The 16,915-nt window shown below is 34.9% G+C and overlaps 1 protein-coding gene across 1 annotated transcript; it reads right to left on the bottom strand.

Annotated features, from left to right (window-relative positions):
- Positions 1-3,388: 3,388 nt before the first annotated feature.
- Positions 3,389-15,310, bottom strand: LOC143233689 (techylectin-5B-like). The gene is made up of 5 exons (XM_076470193.1): positions 15,013-15,310; positions 11,170-11,336; positions 9,962-10,067; positions 7,010-7,174; positions 3,389-3,732 (listed from the first exon to the last, which is right to left on the bottom strand). The coding sequence occupies exons 1-5, from the start codon at positions 15,212-15,214 to the stop codon at positions 3,470-3,472; spliced, it is 903 nt and encodes a 300-aa protein (XP_076326308.1). The 5' UTR covers positions 15,215-15,310; the 3' UTR covers positions 3,389-3,469.
- Positions 15,311-16,915: the final 1,605 nt, after the last annotated feature.

Raw genomic sequence — 16,915 nt, 5'->3', positions numbered from 1 at the left:
TCATTTATAAAATGCATTAAAATACTTAAACGATCAATGTTGTTCAATGCTCAATTAAAACATTCATTCTAAGATTAATTAACGGTCTTAAAAGGCACCCACTCTACTTGGTTCAACGTAGATTTACGTTATCCTCGGGATCACTGGTGAATTTAAGGTTGTGTAGGTTCAGGAGGCTAACAATTTTTGTGGACCCTACAACCCATATAATTTTACATAGAATAAAATTATCAATGGGTTCCCATTAAGACCATAAGTCCTGGGGTTGAACCCCCTCTAGCTCCTACCTAAATACGCCACTGCTCGTGAGTAAATTGATGTTGAACCAAGTAGAGTGACTTTTAAGACAGTTAATCAGTCTCAGAATAAAAATGTTGATTGTGTGGTAAAGAATATTTAGCGTTCGAGTGTTTTAAATATTTACATGAAATATTGAACTTAAACCTTTTGACATTCATTTGCATTTCTTTGCAGTATCTGTACTTTTATAGTTTAGCATTTCCATCAGGAAACCAAGAGACATTTTTATCATAACCTTTCCGTTACGAATATTTGAACGTTAAGTGAACCAAGTGGAAATTATAAGTGAATCCATAGATATAATTTTGACTTCCACGGTGATCATATAATGCGTGGTTGCATGAAAAAGCTGAACGCGAAGGATCTAGTATTCTCTCCTGCTATGGAAAGTACCTTCTTCAATGAATATATTAATACATCAATTGGAATACTGTTCTTAATCTTCTGCGTTATAGGTATGAGATCTTAACCATTTTCAAGCCTTTCACTGATGCCATTAGATATGAGTTTATTTCGATGGACCATAATGCTCAGGATCAGCTTTAAAACATATTTCACTTTTAATTCTCCCAACGGATCCTCTCAGATAAGCTACAGTGAAGGAATGGAGAACTGTTCCAAAAAACTCCATTCAGAATCATACAAAGACATGTAGGGACGTTGTGGAGAGTTGATTGCTTGGGGTTGACATATTTGCTACCAAGTTGGATATAAACGCTCTGATAATTTTACTTTTAGATATCTTTAAGCAAAAGGTTAGTGTGTAGACGCTCCTTTGCTAATAAATGTGACATGTTGGGAAATCTTAGCATAGCACTTCAATATTTACATTTTGATGTGATGTGTTGTGAGTTTGATTTAATACTTTAATAGGGTTCATTTTGATTAATAATCTTTGCATATTTGCATCTTCTTTCCCAGAATTGTACACCTTTGAGATGTAAAACCCATGAATACCAAAAACTGTTAAATGTTCGTTTAACTCCATCTTTATAAAATTTTACTGTTATCGTTTCTAATTAAAAACGTATGAGGACTACTTTTTTAATATTTTGACATTTTCACATTAACAAAAATCATTAAATGACAAAATTCTGTTTTAATTACAAGGCATAGACTTTATTTTACTGGTAATTCATTTCGTATTACTTTGTGTTTCGGAACATAATCCAGTTGTTATTGGCATACCAGAGTGTACAATAAAAAATAAAAGAAAGAAAGAGAATATATCGAGACGACTTTCCAATTTTGTAAATTTGGCACACTTAAAACTATTACACCTTGAGAATGGTTGTTGCTGTCACTTGGGAGAATAATGTAAGCGATGAACATTTTTAGATAAATATGAATAGCGTGAAAAGTAAGTCAGTTATTTTTATGGGTTTTTTTTTTCATAGCTAATACAAAGAGGTAATTAAACAGTGTTTTGATAGACTTGAACAAACAGAGTTTTGTAAAATAAAAACGTAGAACAAAAGAAATTGAGAGATGGTTGTTTTATAATTATTACATTGTACATATTGTATTAATAATAATATTCTAAGATATTAATTTGCATCAGTAAAGAAACCAATCTCAAATTCTACGCCAACGTCAAGCGATAATTCACAGCAGTCAAACCTAATTTTAGGATTCTCAGTTTCCAATGATGTAATTGTTCAATTTATATATTTCCGACTTTTACTATTTCTTAAATAAATTACCAATTTCAAAACTCTTTGCAATGGATTATAAAATATGTCACGACAGGAAAGACATTTTTCTTCATTAGTAAATAAGGTATATGAATAGATTGCTTTGTCAAAGCTAGTAATGACTATGACGTACAATGTTCGGCTTTGCAAACCTGATTTTATCAAGATGACATTAATTTTCACTGCGTTTTGTCCTCTTTCGAGAACATATTGCATTTGTTTTGTGCAACAATAAGCTGGGTCAGAAAGTACACATTCGAACCTAAAAAAGATCTACAGATAATATAGTAACAAAACTCAAATGTTCTTGTTGTTGTCGGGCTCCACAATGGGCTATCTAACTTTTCCCATCGAGCCTTATATTTTAGTGAGGCAGTTCGATAAACTTATCGCTTCAAAAGAACAGCCGTTAGTTGCAGAACTTTATAAAAAATATCGATCCTTATTTCCAGCATAAGATGATTGTTTGTTTGTTTTGAATTTCGCACAAAGCTACTCGAGGGCTATCTGTGCTAGCCGTCCCTAATTTAGCAGTGTAAGACTAGAGGGAAGGCAGCTAGTCATCACCACCCACCGCCAACTCTTGAGCTACTCTTTTACCAACTCAGAGTGGGATTGACCGTCACATTATAACGCCCCCACGGCTAAAAGGGCGATCATGTTTGGCGCGACGGGGATGCGAACCCGCGCCCCTCAGATTACGAGTCGCACGCCTTAACACGCTTGGCCATGCCGGACCAGTATAAGAAGAAACAAAGAACATTTATTTTAAAAGAAGGCTTAGCTGAACGTTTGCAGTTATTTAAAGGGTTTCCTAACGATTTTTGTTTATTTCTTTTAAAACATGCCCGTAGGCAACATCACATTCCTCCGGCGTTGTCGTTTATCAAGTGAGCTAGCTGATGTTTTGGTTTGAATATCGCGCAAAACTACACGAGGGCTATTTGCGCTAACCGTCCCTACTTTAACAGTGTAGGACTAGAAGGAATGCAGCTAGTCATCACCACCTACCGCAAATTCTTTGGCTACTCTTTTACCAACGAATAGTGGGATAGATCGTAACATTATAACGCCCCTATGACTGAAAGGGCAAGCATGTTGGGTGTGACGGAGATTCGAACCTGCGACCTTCAGATTACGAGTCGAGTGTCTTAACCACCTGGCCATGTCGGGCCCTAGGTGATAGAAAAGCAGTCGTTACTAAAAAAAAAAAAAGAGTACCATAACCGTGGAACACAAACTACAGACCTGAATTATTTACTTTTGTACTATAATAATCCGTTCTACCCTCTCCTGGTTTTTGAAATCGTTTGTTTTATGCTATTCGGTTTTGCTCAGTGTTTATTAATATCTTATACTGTTATAACTGTTCAAAAGAATAAGGAGACATCGGCTTGGAATACTAATTTTATTCTGAACTTTAAACCAGACCTCATAAAACAATATGTGGATAGTAAATAATCATTTAACTAGACCTATTTTAGTTTTTTAGGGCGAACTTTCATCTCTACTGCCTTTAAAGAATAATGGAGACCCGTCCAGGGTTCCCAGTTGATTCCTCTCCCAGTCGGTTCGTGAAGACCTCTTTCATAGGGACCATTTAGGTTGGCCTTGTGACATACATCAAACCACCAACCTGCTCTATATTTTTCCGCACAACTGGGGCTTGAATTCTTCAAATCATTATCTCGGTCAAAGGTAGAAAAGTTCCTGTGGTTATGAACGGCCATGGCATCGCCTACGAACACAAATTTTGGAAAACAAAAATCATTGCTTTATAAGTTAAGAAGGCTTAACTAATTCATCTGCAGAAATAGATTTGGTAAGGTATTACTAGGCCACGAGTATACTAGTTATGATGCATTACTCTCGTTATATGGTAAAAACGACGATAGCTTAACTGCCGTCCTACGCAGAAATTAAAAATGACCTGTTCTCACAATGGCTTCCTAATAAATTAACGCCCTAGACAGCTGACTACGTTGCCTATCAGATCTGTATATCACGTGTGAAAATATCGTCGTGCAAACTTAATTGATGCTCCCCCAGTGGCTAGAAATCGGGTTTCGATAACCGTGATGAACAGAGATTTGTGCTTAACTACAAAGGAACAAAGAAATTAATTAGATATTCTAGAGTAATGCTACATTTAAAGAAAATATTATAATCGTGATGAATATCGAAAAAATACGAGGATGTTTAATTAATAAAATATAATACACAAAATATATCTTTAATTATACATATGTAATTAAATGAAAATAGTGCAACATAAATAAAATATTCTGTCGGCATCAAGTACTCCATATTAACTGACCGGTGCGCTACCTGAAACTTATGTACAGAACTACCAAAAAAGTTTAGTTGTAATAAAAACAACAGTAGCAACCAAAAATTAAAAAACAAACAAACTCGTCACATCCACTTCAGGATCTAAATATAGAAGCCAATTTATTATGTTTTTGAGAATAATTTGTTGTAGTTATGTTAACCCTCGTATGATAATCAGGTATTAAGCACAAATCTACACAAATGGCCATTAGTGCTCTACCAATCAAGGGTATTGAAGCGCAGTAAGCTCACAGACATATCACTGTGCCACTGGAGGTCAGGTAAAATGGAATACAAAAATATTTACTATGTATTCATCAAGATAAAACTTAAACAACAACAACAAAATTTAAATTAGATACGATTACAATAATTGAAAAGCATGTTGGATTACAACTGTAAATAAAATAGAATTTAAAGTATGGATTTCATTAATTGGGAGTGTATCAAACATAATCATTCAAGTTCAAAGTATAACAAAATCGAAATTAAAGTGAATAAAAATGTATATAAGGACGAGGCAATAATTGAAACAAAATACTAGCAAAAATATTTTAAAGGTTTAAAATATAGATAAGGGTTTGTTTTTGAATTTCGCGCACAGCTGCTTGAGGACTATCAGCGCTAGCCGTCCCTAATTTAGCAATGTAAGACAAAAGAAAAAGCAGCTAGTCATCACCACCCACCGCCAACTCTTGGGCTACTTTTTTACCAACGAATAGTGGGATTGACCGTCACACTATAACGCCCCCACGGCTAAAAGGGCGATCATGTTTGGCGCGACGAGGATGCGAACCCGCGACCCTCAGATTACGAGTCGCACGCCTTAACACGCTTGGCCATGCTGCCGGGCCGGTGAGAAAACTGTTGTCGCAGATGTCGAAACTCGAAGTTTAGAGTCATCTGTAAAGTCACTGTGTGAGCATTTGGGTAATAATTACCCGATTTTAATAACAAATCAATTCAAATTGAAATAAATTGTAAGATGCACTTGTTTCTAAATAGCGTTTCAGCGGTTTGGTTTAGCTTCTGATAACAGTTTTATAATTTTCTCAATATTTTTATAAATTTTTCAGTATTCCTGTTATTATTTAAACAAAAGTGGAAGGTTTAATTTTTTTTTCTATATCGCATAAATTTATGTCTGAAACTTCTACGTTCTAACACTCACACACACATACACAGATGTCATCCAAATAACAAGCAAGTTTAAGTTATTATGAGATCAGAAGATGGCATTGTAGTTAGTCTGCTATGGTGCAGATTGAAAGGTTCAAGGTTCGACTCATGATGTGCTACTCTGACCTATCTGTGCTTTCAGCTATGAGGGTATTCAAACTTTGATCAATAATCCTGTATTTTTGGATTCTTTAGGTTTCTCTTTTGTCCGGGTCGTTTACCCAATGATCTGCATAAGGTGTCGTTTCGGTTGAAAATACCATATAAGTTGTTATCTAAAACCAACTTTAGGGCATCTGTACTATTACATAAACTTTGATGTTTTGTGGCAATATACGTATACAGAAATGTGAAATACACAATACCGTATACATTAGCTACGTTGACGTAAAAATATTTGTTTGTCGTTAAAGTATATAATGGGCTATTTATGTTGTGCCCATCACGAGTATCGAAACTCGGTTTTTAGCGTTATAAGCGTTCATGCTTAACTCTGAGTCATCGTGGTGTAATAAAATTGGAAATATAAATAATACGGCATTTCTTCACACAATAAACGTTTACCACCATACGAACTGAAAATCAGCCAAAATTACGTATAAAAACGGAGATTATGTAAAACGAATAGACGCTAAAAGTTGTGTTATTAGAAATTTATCGCACGTTAACAGATCTGAAAGTGAGACATTAACAGATCCGTAGGTGATACGTTAACAGATATGAAAGTGACACGTTAACAGGTATGAAAGTGACACGTTAACAGATCCGTAGGTGATAGGTTAAAAGATATGAAAGTGACACGTTAACAGATCCGTAGGTGATACGTTAACAGATCTGAAAGTAAGACGTTAGCAGATCCGTAGGTGATACGTTAACAGATCTGAAAGTAAGACGTTAACAGTTCTGAAAGTAAGACGTTAACAGATCTGAATACCACTTCAGCTTGAACAGTTTCCTGACCATGTGAATCCTCAAGGAAATTTTGCAGTCAGGTATCACCCTAGCGATAAACTTTCTTCTCAGAACTGTATAAGTATGGCCCAAGAGAACCCCTACGAAAGTATCGAAACTAGTTTTCTAGTCTTTCTAGTAATATTTAATTTCAAAAGTGTGGCTTATCTGTTTACGCTAATTCACGTAAACGGATTGGTACTAAACTACACACGAAACGTAAAAGATTTTAAACAACCAATTTTACGTATCCACAATACGTATATGGACGTAATTAAAGTTAACATTATCTCACAATAAGGTTATAAATCTCTACAGCATTTTATTCATAACGAACGTGACTACACTTATAATAGTTACTATCGGTAGTTGGACTTCATCTCATCCTGTGAAGAAAACAAAGCAACAACAACAACAACGAGAAACATAATCAGTTTTATCAACATTCTACTTCTATGTATACACAAAATTGAGCTTTTGTTTTACATCCACCCGAAAACAACAGCAAACAAGAACAACAAGAAATCAACCAATAGCAATTAAGACTGTCTTACCAGCATTTCCCTCGTAGTTCTCATAACTCATTTGGTATTGTTCTCTTTCGCTCCTTACGAGAAAATTGCTATATAAAGCATAACGTTTCTCTCCTTCAAAATTCTCTAGATAGATAAAAAGTTCCATGGTATTCTGGCTTGTTAGAGCGAAAATCTTGTCATTTCCTAAAATCATTGAATAAAATTTCATTCTAGGAGCTATTTTTTAATTTGTTTTTTAATCTAAAATAACTAAACACTCTATCCGAGGATTAATGATCAAACCAGATATATTTCGAACTAGCTGGAGTATTCGTCCGCTGGGCAGAAGTTGCGTAAGTTCATGATTAAAGACTGGTTATTTTCGAATATGAAAAGTTGCTTCCCTTATGTGTTAAGTGTAATAAGGACTGAAAACACGAAATTTTAAACCACAATTAAGCAGTAATCTCCGCATGTACCCAACAAACCTTCTTGGTAAATATGGTGAAAATGCATCAATAAGGGGGAGAGGTGGGTGAAAGCAGTGGTAGAAAACGCCCATAAAATTGTAAAACGCAAAAGTGAAAATTTGCGTGTGTCTTTCTATAGATCCAATTTGCTCCAAGTATCAAGTTTAGTGAAAATCTAAGAAAATGGTGCGAAAGTATTGTTAAAAACACACACACATAAAAACTGCAAAATATAAAATTGGAAATCTGAATGTTATCCCGCATGTGTTTAATGAACCTTCATACAAATTTGGGTGAAAGCTATTCACATTTTACGAAGCAATTACAAGAATATACAACAGACAGTACTGTTATATTTACATAGATTTAGCAAATATTTTATTCCAGTTGGAGGGGGGGGGGTTGGCAACGATCCCGGACTGTTGATAACAGTTTAGATATCATGAATGTAAACTGAAGCTCAGTAGAAATCAAACTCGTTCTCACATTCTGTACTCAAACAGCTCTTTTATAAAAAAATGAATGTCTTATAATTTCCTAAGACTCTTCATTCAATTTTCATATTAATAATTATAATAAAGAATATCCAGTATATTATCATAGAATCGCTAAATCTGGAATATGTCCAATTCCGACATGTTCGTTCTATAAGTCATTAAAGTTGTTTACAGGTTTTCCAAGGCTCCAGTATTCATTATCAGAATCCAAATTATTAAAGCAACGAGACGTTTGGCACCAATAACTTCCTGTTAGTAACTAACCAAGAAAAACATCTCAATTAACCCTAACTTCTCTAATTCTACGAAATAAAGCATTAAAATTATTACGGTAAACAACAAATTTTGAAATTTCCAGGACAGATTCTTCCAGGGATAGCGTTGTCTGTAAATCCCTCTACATGATAAATAGCTAAAAAAGTTTTTGCATGAATATTAGCCATATTAATCGAAAAATGTATTTTCTTTGTTTGTTTTGAATTTCGTGCAAAGCTACTCGAGGGCTATCTGTGCTAGCCGTCCCTAATTTAGCAGTGTAAGACTAGAGGGAAGGCAGCTAGTCATCACCACCCACCGCCAACTCTTGAGCTACTCTGTTACCAACGAATAGTGGGATTGACCGTCACATTATACAACCTCACGGCTGGGAGGGCGAGCATGTTTAGCGCGGCGCGGGAGCGAACCCACGACCCTCGGATTACGAGTCGCACGCCTTATGCGCTTGGCCATGCCAGGCCTATCTTTATATGTGAAAAAAAAAAAAAAGACAGTTGAAAGGACTAAGTGGAACGGTAGGAAGTTTATTAATGTTTCTGGACTAGCACTCCTGAAACTACTGAGACTTTTACTCTTGTTTCTGGACTAGCACTTCTGAAACTATTGAGACTTTTATTAATGTTTCTGGACTAGCACTCTTGAAAGTACTGAGGCATTTATTAATGTTTCTGGACTGGCAATCCTAAAAATACTGAGGCTTTTATTAATGTTTCTGGACTAGCAATCCTGAAAGTACGAGCACTCCTGAGACTATTGAGACTTTTATTAATGTTTCTGGACTAGCACTCCTGAATGTACGAGCACTCCTGAGACTATTGAGACTTTTATTAATGTTTCTGGACTAGCACTCCTGAATGTACTGCGGTATTTATTAATGTTTCTTGACGGCAATCCTGAAAGTACTGAGGCTTTTATTAATGTTTCTGGACTAGCAATCCTGAAAGTACTGAGGCTTTTATTAATGTTTCAAGACTAGCACTCCTGAAACTATTGAGACTTTTATTAATGTTTCTGGACTGGCAATCCTGAAAGTACTGAGGCTTTTATTAATGTTTCAGGAGTAGCACTTCTGAAACTATTGAGACTTTTATTAATGTTTCTAGACTGGCAATCTTGAAAGTACTGAGACTTTTATTAATGTTTCTGGACTGGCAATCTTGAAAGTACTGAGGCTTTCATTAATGTTTCTGGACTGGCAATCCTGAAAGTACTGAGACTATTATTAATGTTTCTGGACTAGCAATCCTGAAAGTACTGAGGCTTTTATTAATGTTTCAGGACTAGCACTTCTGAAACTATTGAGACTTTTATTAATGTTTCTAGACTGGCAATCTTGAAAGTACTGAGGCTTTTATTAATGTTTCTGGACTGGCAATCCTGAAAGTACTGAGGCTTGTATTAATGTTTCTGGAATGGCAATCCTGGAAGTACTGAGACATATATTAATGTTTCTGGACTGGCACTCCTGAAAGTACTAACCGACCCACCCAACTCTTTTGATTATTACCTACAATTGAGCCAAGCACAGATCGTGAAGGTTATGTTATCTACCGTGGTTCAGTGATAATAAATCAATAAAAGTCGGTAGGCTGGCGTGCTAGATAAAACACTTTATAAATAACAAGTATTACAGGTTTAGGTTTTTGCATTTTGAGGAAGATTTGGGATATCACAAAATCGTTTTCGAGGTAGACACCCAAATACTGTTCTTTCGCGTATTCATATAACATTAAAACAAAGTAGCTTACCAAGCCAGAAGTCTTCAGAAATATTTCCGAAACCTTGCTTGTAATCGTTCCAAGACTTGTAGAACAGCAGGGGATCGTTTCCATAATCACCCCTCCGCTGTATCACCTAGGCACGGATATATTGAGTAATTAAATATCAATGGTTGTTTTTGATATATATTATAACTAGACAGAATGCGCGATGTTAACAAAACATTCATGAAAAACTGGAGTATGGTTTTTGTAGTTAGGCACAAAGCTACACAATGGGTGATCTGTGCTATGCTTACCACGGGTGTCGAAACCCAGTTTTTGGCAGTCCGCAGACATACCGCTGTGCCACTGGAGAGCCACATTTACTTTAAAACTTTTGCATGGAAATTATGTTATATTTTAAAATAGTTCACGTATTTTAGTATACAATTAATTTACAAGTTGAAAAATTACACTTCAGTTTATTATTTATTGCATATTTACTTTCTCGTAAAACTTTCTACAGTAAAGTTGAATTTGTTTAAGTGTGAACTCTTGTTTTGGTTAAAGAGAACTTGAAATTTTCAAAACAAATGGTTAATATTTCTGTCACATATAAAAAAGAAAATAGCAAAAGAGTTTATGTCGATTTAATTTCAGTAATTCTAAATGCCCCCTCCTTCACTTGCCCAGCGGCAAACTTGCAGGCTTACGACGCTAAAAATCGAAATTCGATACTAGTGGTATACATATCACAAACAGTTAACTGTGCAGTTCTGTGCTTACAAACAACCCAAAATTTCACATTAAACGTGTATATTACGTTGTTGCCTTGTACTGAATTAATTCCCCAGTAGCACAGCAGTATGTCTGAGAACTGACAACGCTAGAAACCGGGTTTCTATAACTGCGGTGGGCAGAGCACAGATAGGCCCTTGTACAGATTTTCGCTTAATTATATCCACAGAATTTAATTTTAATTTACAGTTGGATTTAATCTTTCGGCCTTTTAAATATGTAACAGAGTTACAAAAGCCCAGCTCTTCTACCGACAGAAGTTTATGAGAAATCAATAAGTTTTTTTGTCCACGTTTAAAAGGTATGAACACTTGTTTTTCCAGAGGATAAAATTAAAACACTATAGTTTTTTGAAGTCCTCTAAAATTAAAAATATTTTAAATGTGTATCGTGTACGAACGTTATACTTCAAATTACAAAGTCAGAAGGCGTTTGTGAAATAAATAAAAAATTCTGACCGTCCAGCCGCCTCCATCCTGATGCATGTCACACCATACATGCACAGATTCGTTCAGAAACCTTGGCCAAACTTCGTATATCCCGCTCTTCTGGTGTTCGCTGTTCAAGAGGTTGCTACAGTCTTGAGGCAGTGTGGAACGGCAATTTCTGGTACAGGACTCCACATCTGTAGCAAGAAAAAGTAACAACTGTGATAGAAACATTAGACACATCGCAGATATCGTCCTCCAACCCTGTTTCTGCTGATTTTCCCATTTGTGATTTCAAAACATTGGTAGAAGAATAGTTTTTGAAAGTTATCTTTAGTTCTCTCACCGGCCCGGCATGGCCAAGCGTGTTAAGGCGTGCGACTCGTAATATGAGGGTCGCGTGTTTGCATCCCCGTCGCGCCAAACATGCTCGCCCTTTCAACCGTGGGGGTGTTATAATGTGACGGTCAATCCCATTATTCGTTGGTAAAAGAGTAGTCCAAGAGTTGGCGGTGGGTGGTGATGACTAGCTGCCTTATTTCTAGTCTTACACTGCTAAATTAGTGACGGCTAGCACAGATAGCCTTCGAGTAGCTTTGTGCGAAATTCAAAACAAACAAAAACAGTTCTCTCACCGCCCCGGAGACCTTTCGTTTAACATCAGACTGGGCTGAATAAAAGCAGTTTGTTTTAGTTAAGAGGAAGTTAAGATCATCTGCCGCCGTTCATAATTTTACCATAAAATAGTGGGATTGACCAACACATTATAACGCACATACGGCTAAAAGGATGAGAATATTTGGTACCGAGTTTCAATTTAGTTTAGGCCCGGCATGGCCAGGTGGGTAAGGGTCGCGGGTTCGAATCCCCGTCACACCAAACATGCTCGCCCTTTCAGACGCGGGATCGTTATAATGTGATGGTCAATTCCACTATTCGTTAGTAAATGAGTAGCCTAAGAGTTGACAGTGGGTGGTGATGACTAGTTGCCTTCCCTCTAGTCTTACACTGCTAAATTACGGACGGTTAGCGCAGATAGCCCTCGTGATGCTTTGCGCGAAATTCTAAACAAACCAATCAGTTTATTTTGTGATGAGAGAGACAAACCTATCTGAAACGTTATTTATAAACGTGCCTTTGAAATGTCAGAATTATAGTTTAAAAGGCCGATAGATGGCAATGCTTTTGAATTAATTAGGCCTAATATTTGTGATCTGAGAAAGATAAATTCCACTTCATTTATTAATTCATAATACATCATCACCTTTTGTAATTGAAGTTGTAAATAAGCCAGTTGTGCCGAAGTCACTTAATTAAATGTTTGGACAATATAATTCCTGATAATGAATATATTTAACCCCTTTATTTTGCTTTCTTTGTTTTGTTTTTTTTGGACAACAAAATTATTGAGACTTTAGTCGATGAAATCGTGCTATAAATTTTAAGCATGGACAGTATGCTGCATCTTAATTTTTTGCGAGATGTTCTATAATAATTTATTTTTTTATAAGCTTTCTTGAAAATAATGGCATTTGTGAGGAATGCACAAACAATTTTCATTATTCAAGTTAGCTGCTGAAATACAAATATTCCAGCCTACGTTAGTTGAATAAAATTTTACCTTATATTAGATTAAACTAAACTTTTCAGACAAAATCAAGATATTTGTTATAAGGTATTTCAGTGCTATTTTTCTTGATTGAGCTAGCATTTTGGGCATTTTAAATAAAAAGCTTCAGTCAGACAAGATTAGTCCAGTAGTTTGCGGTAAATATTGCGGACTAGCTGATTTCTTTCTTGTTTATCAGATTTAGGGATCCAGATCGCACCTGGTGTAGCTTTCAGCGAAGTTCTGAAACAAGCAAACAAATAACATCAGATGTACTTTTTACGCCTTTCTATTTTTTACAGTTGAGGCCTAGAATGTGCTAATGGTTAAAGTACTGGTCTCGCTGTCTAAAGGCCGCAAATTCGAATCACATTGCCAACCATGTCCGCCCTTTCTGCTATGTGTACGTTATAATGTTATGGTCAATCCCATTATTACTTGGGTTAGAAGTTGACGATGGGTGGTTTTTAAATGCTACTTACCTTCTTTCTATTCTATCACTTCAAAATTAGGAATGGCTAGCGTTTAGGTCTCAAAATTCAAATATAAACGAAAGAACTCTACAATTCCTCGTTTACTAAGATCTTCTAAATTATTTCTATGCAGAATTTATACACTCACGAAATATAAATAAAACAAAACAAACAAACACATGAAAATACGAAAACAACTACATAACAACACCCCCTCCAAAAAACAACAACAAACAAACAACAGAAAACACACAAATTACATAAATAACTAGCATTCTGTCTTTTTTAAACAACTCTTTCTCAGAAGCAGCTAAAAATGTTTATAGAATTCATCCAAGAATATCAAAATTCACAATATCAAGCAGATGACACATTACAATTGGAACACTTTACACCAATAATCATACATTTGATTAAAACAACTATGAAGTTTTTAATTGTATAAAACCTAATAGTCACTCATTACCAGAACTTACTGCATTACCTGGATTATCGTATTGAATGTGTATTTAAAGACCTTTTCATGTGAAATGTGCAATTAACATATTAATTTTGCGAAGGGTGACTGATTACCAGTGAACGATTTGAGACGTGTTCGACAGGACTAAATAAAGCAAAGCGGTATTACAGAACTAAATGGTACTGTATTACTGTATAAGGGAAGTAGTGTTTTATCCCTCTTTTCGGGAATTTTTCACTAGCATTTTTAAGTTTAAAATACAGTAAAGTAGGGAAGAAGAGAGCTAGTTTACACCTGACCATCACATGTTGCGATCTAAATAATGATTCAGACTAAAGACGCTTTCAAGTGTCTGTGGAGTTACAACGATAGAAACCGAGCACAGATAGACAATTGTGTAACTTTGTGCCTAACTACACACAAACAAAGAATAGACCAAACAGTTCTTCATGTATGAAGTGGTAAGTTTGCGTATTTAAATTTCTGAACCAACAAATTGTCAAGTACAACTATTGTTACTTGCAACCAATAGTTCCTGTAACATTACAGGATAATTTCATCTGTTAGGTACTACAGAGCTGATTGTTATGTTTTTTAGATAGTCGCAGCTTGCTTTTACTTGAAGTATTGTCAGTTTATTTTCTACACCTGATTGTATAACTTTATGAAAACTTTTCAATATTTGATAGTAATTCTTAAATATATTAATTATTTCACACTATAACGTATTATATGATGAGCCATTACATAATTTAATAGATAGTACAATTTTTTTGCATGGTTTGTTTTATTTTGAATTTCGCGCAAAGCTACTCGAGGGCTATCTGCGCTAGCCGTCCCCAATTAAGCAGTGTAAGGCTAAAGGGAAATCAGCTATTCATCACCACCCACCGCCAACTCTTGGACTGCTATTTTAACAACGAATAGTGGGATTGACCAATAATTATAACGTCCCCATGGCTGAAAGGGCGAGCATGTTTGGAGTGACGGGGATTCGAACCCACTACTCGGATTACGAGTCGAGTGCCTTAACCATCTGGTTCATGATAGATACCCTTAATCTATTTTATTACACACTATTCTGCCAAGCTATAATCTGTTGCGTGTTAAAGTTCGGGTTTTAAGTTATTCCAGAGTATGTACACATAGTCAGTGCATCACACGATACTATTCTATACTACAACCTACTGCATTATAAAAGTTCAGATTAGAGTTTATTTCTCAGTAAATACTCAGATCTTTTATAGGTAATATTTTCACACTAGATTCTGTTGCATGGTATCTATTAAATGTATTAAAATCCTCTAATATCAGATCATATGTCACGTTACCTCTAAGTTCCTGGATACTTGTTGTTGCTAAATCGACTAGTTGTGATGTTGTCAGAGATAACGAGTGAAGGATTCCTTCCATGGAACCCAGACGTTCACAGTATCTCTTCTGGTCACTTCCATCAACTTTACATTTGTTTAAGGTAAGAAGTGTAAAAACCAAACAATATAAGATTAGTTTAGAGCTAACACAGAAACTCATGATAGACCGTTGGTTCTGAAAAACCACTGACAATATCCTCTCTCTCAAATGGCTGTGATTAATATCTTCTGGGTATTAAATATCTGACTTGAATGTCCCAAAACAAGTTTGTTACTTTTTCTTGAAGGGAAATATAACATCCTAAAAACTTCCGGTTTGACTGGCACGAACCATTGTTCTTCCGGCATTTGTTTTTATTCTTTTCATTTGCTTTGCGGATGTTCCACAGGCAACGAAAGCCTAATATTAAATCATAATTGATTCTGTCATTGATCGATACTCCTGTCAACCCTCTGGCGATTTTCTCATAAAGGTGATTAACCTCTTTAAAGCCAAACTCGTGAAGTTTGTTTCAGTATTTGCGCATTTCCTTCGTTTTAACAAAACAATAATAATTTAAATTAATTGTTGACAGATTTTTTTCTTGTTAAATTTAACGGTAAGACTTTTTGTTTTCAAACAGTAATTTATTTACAGTAACTTATTGCGGGGTTTATAATACAAGAATATTTTAAAGATTTATTTTTAAAGTTTCCCAACTTATTTGTCATTGTTATTGTATTGTTATTTGTCTGTTTATATAAATTGTTTTCTCTCAAAAATGCAAATTCGTGAATTATTTCAGTTACGTGATATAAAGGGTCAAAGTATTTGTAAAATAATAATATTTTAGTTCAATCTTTATCAGTAATCAAATAATCTTTAACGATACGCAAAAATGCATTAACATTTTCGAAACATGCACAATTTCGAGTTTTTAGTTGTTGTTCAGAAATTGTTCTTTGCATTTTCCATGTTCAAATATTTTAGCCTACTACGTTCTTATATAATAAATACATTCGTAGTTTTATAAAACCAGTTAATCTTCCATCCTGTTAATGGTTATTCTATTCGTTTGTTTTTACTGGTAAAATATTTGGTTACAAAATCAAACACTTTTATAATGGCGATTTGTATGAATAGAAAGTGGTGAGCAGAAAATAATATTCCACTGCGAATGCCAGCTAATTTGAAAACTGTGGTCAGTAAGGAAAGAAACTGTACTGTGAAACTAAATTGATTCGAAACTTTTATGTAGAAAAAGATAGTAATTGCATTATTAAACTACCTAATCAGAAAATTTTGACCAGAAAGAAAAGGAACTGCATTTTTAAAACTATCTAATTAGAACATTTTGACCAGAAAGAAAAGGAACTGCATTTTTAAAACTATCTAATTAGAACATTTTGAGCAGAAAGGAAAGTAACTCAATTATTATACTATCTAATCAGAAAATTTAGGACAAATAGAAAAGGAATTGCATTATTAAATTATCTAATTAGAAAATTTTGGGCAGAAAGGAAAGAAACTGCATTGTGAAAACTATCCAATTAAACACTTTTGGGCAGAAAAGAAAAGAAATCAAATTACGAAAGCTAGCAAATTAAAAATATTAGGGTAGAAAGGGATGTGTATTTAATGTGCAATTTATTCTATTATAATGTTTGGAGTCGAAAGAAAAGTATACTTCAATACAAAAAATTGTAACTAAAGTTTTGGGTAGAAAAACTAGAACACTACAATGTAGAACTTGTTAGGTGAAAAGAATTAGTTTCGCAGCATTGAAACTTTTCCACATAAACCTGTGAATATAAGAGAAAGACCAACAACAACAAAAGAAGTCTGATTAGAATTTTGTACGAAATACAAACTGAAATAATG

Source organism: Tachypleus tridentatus, chromosome 12 (assembly GCF_004210375.1).
Source record: "Tachypleus tridentatus isolate NWPU-2018 chromosome 12, ASM421037v1, whole genome shotgun sequence".
Lineage (NCBI taxonomy): Eukaryota > Metazoa > Arthropoda > Merostomata > Xiphosura > Limulidae > Tachypleus > Tachypleus tridentatus.
The sequence above is the reverse complement of the archived record's forward strand: the minus strand, read 5'-3'. Positions and strand labels throughout refer to the sequence as shown.

Excerpts from the sequence above, each read along its gene's own strand:
- LOC143233689 (XM_076470193.1), bottom strand. The coding sequence starts at position 15,214 with ATGAGTTTCTGTGTTAGCTCTAAACTAATCTTATATTGTTTGGTTTTT. Across the intron at positions 10,068-11,169 it reads AGGATGGAGGCGGCTGGACG|GTGATACAGCGGAGGGGTGA; the intron begins GTCAGAATTTTT and ends ATCCGTGCCTAG. Across the intron at positions 3,733-7,009 it reads GAACTACGAGGGAAATGCTG|GCGATGCCATGGCCGTTCAT; the intron begins GTAAGACAGTCT and ends TTGTGTTCGTAG.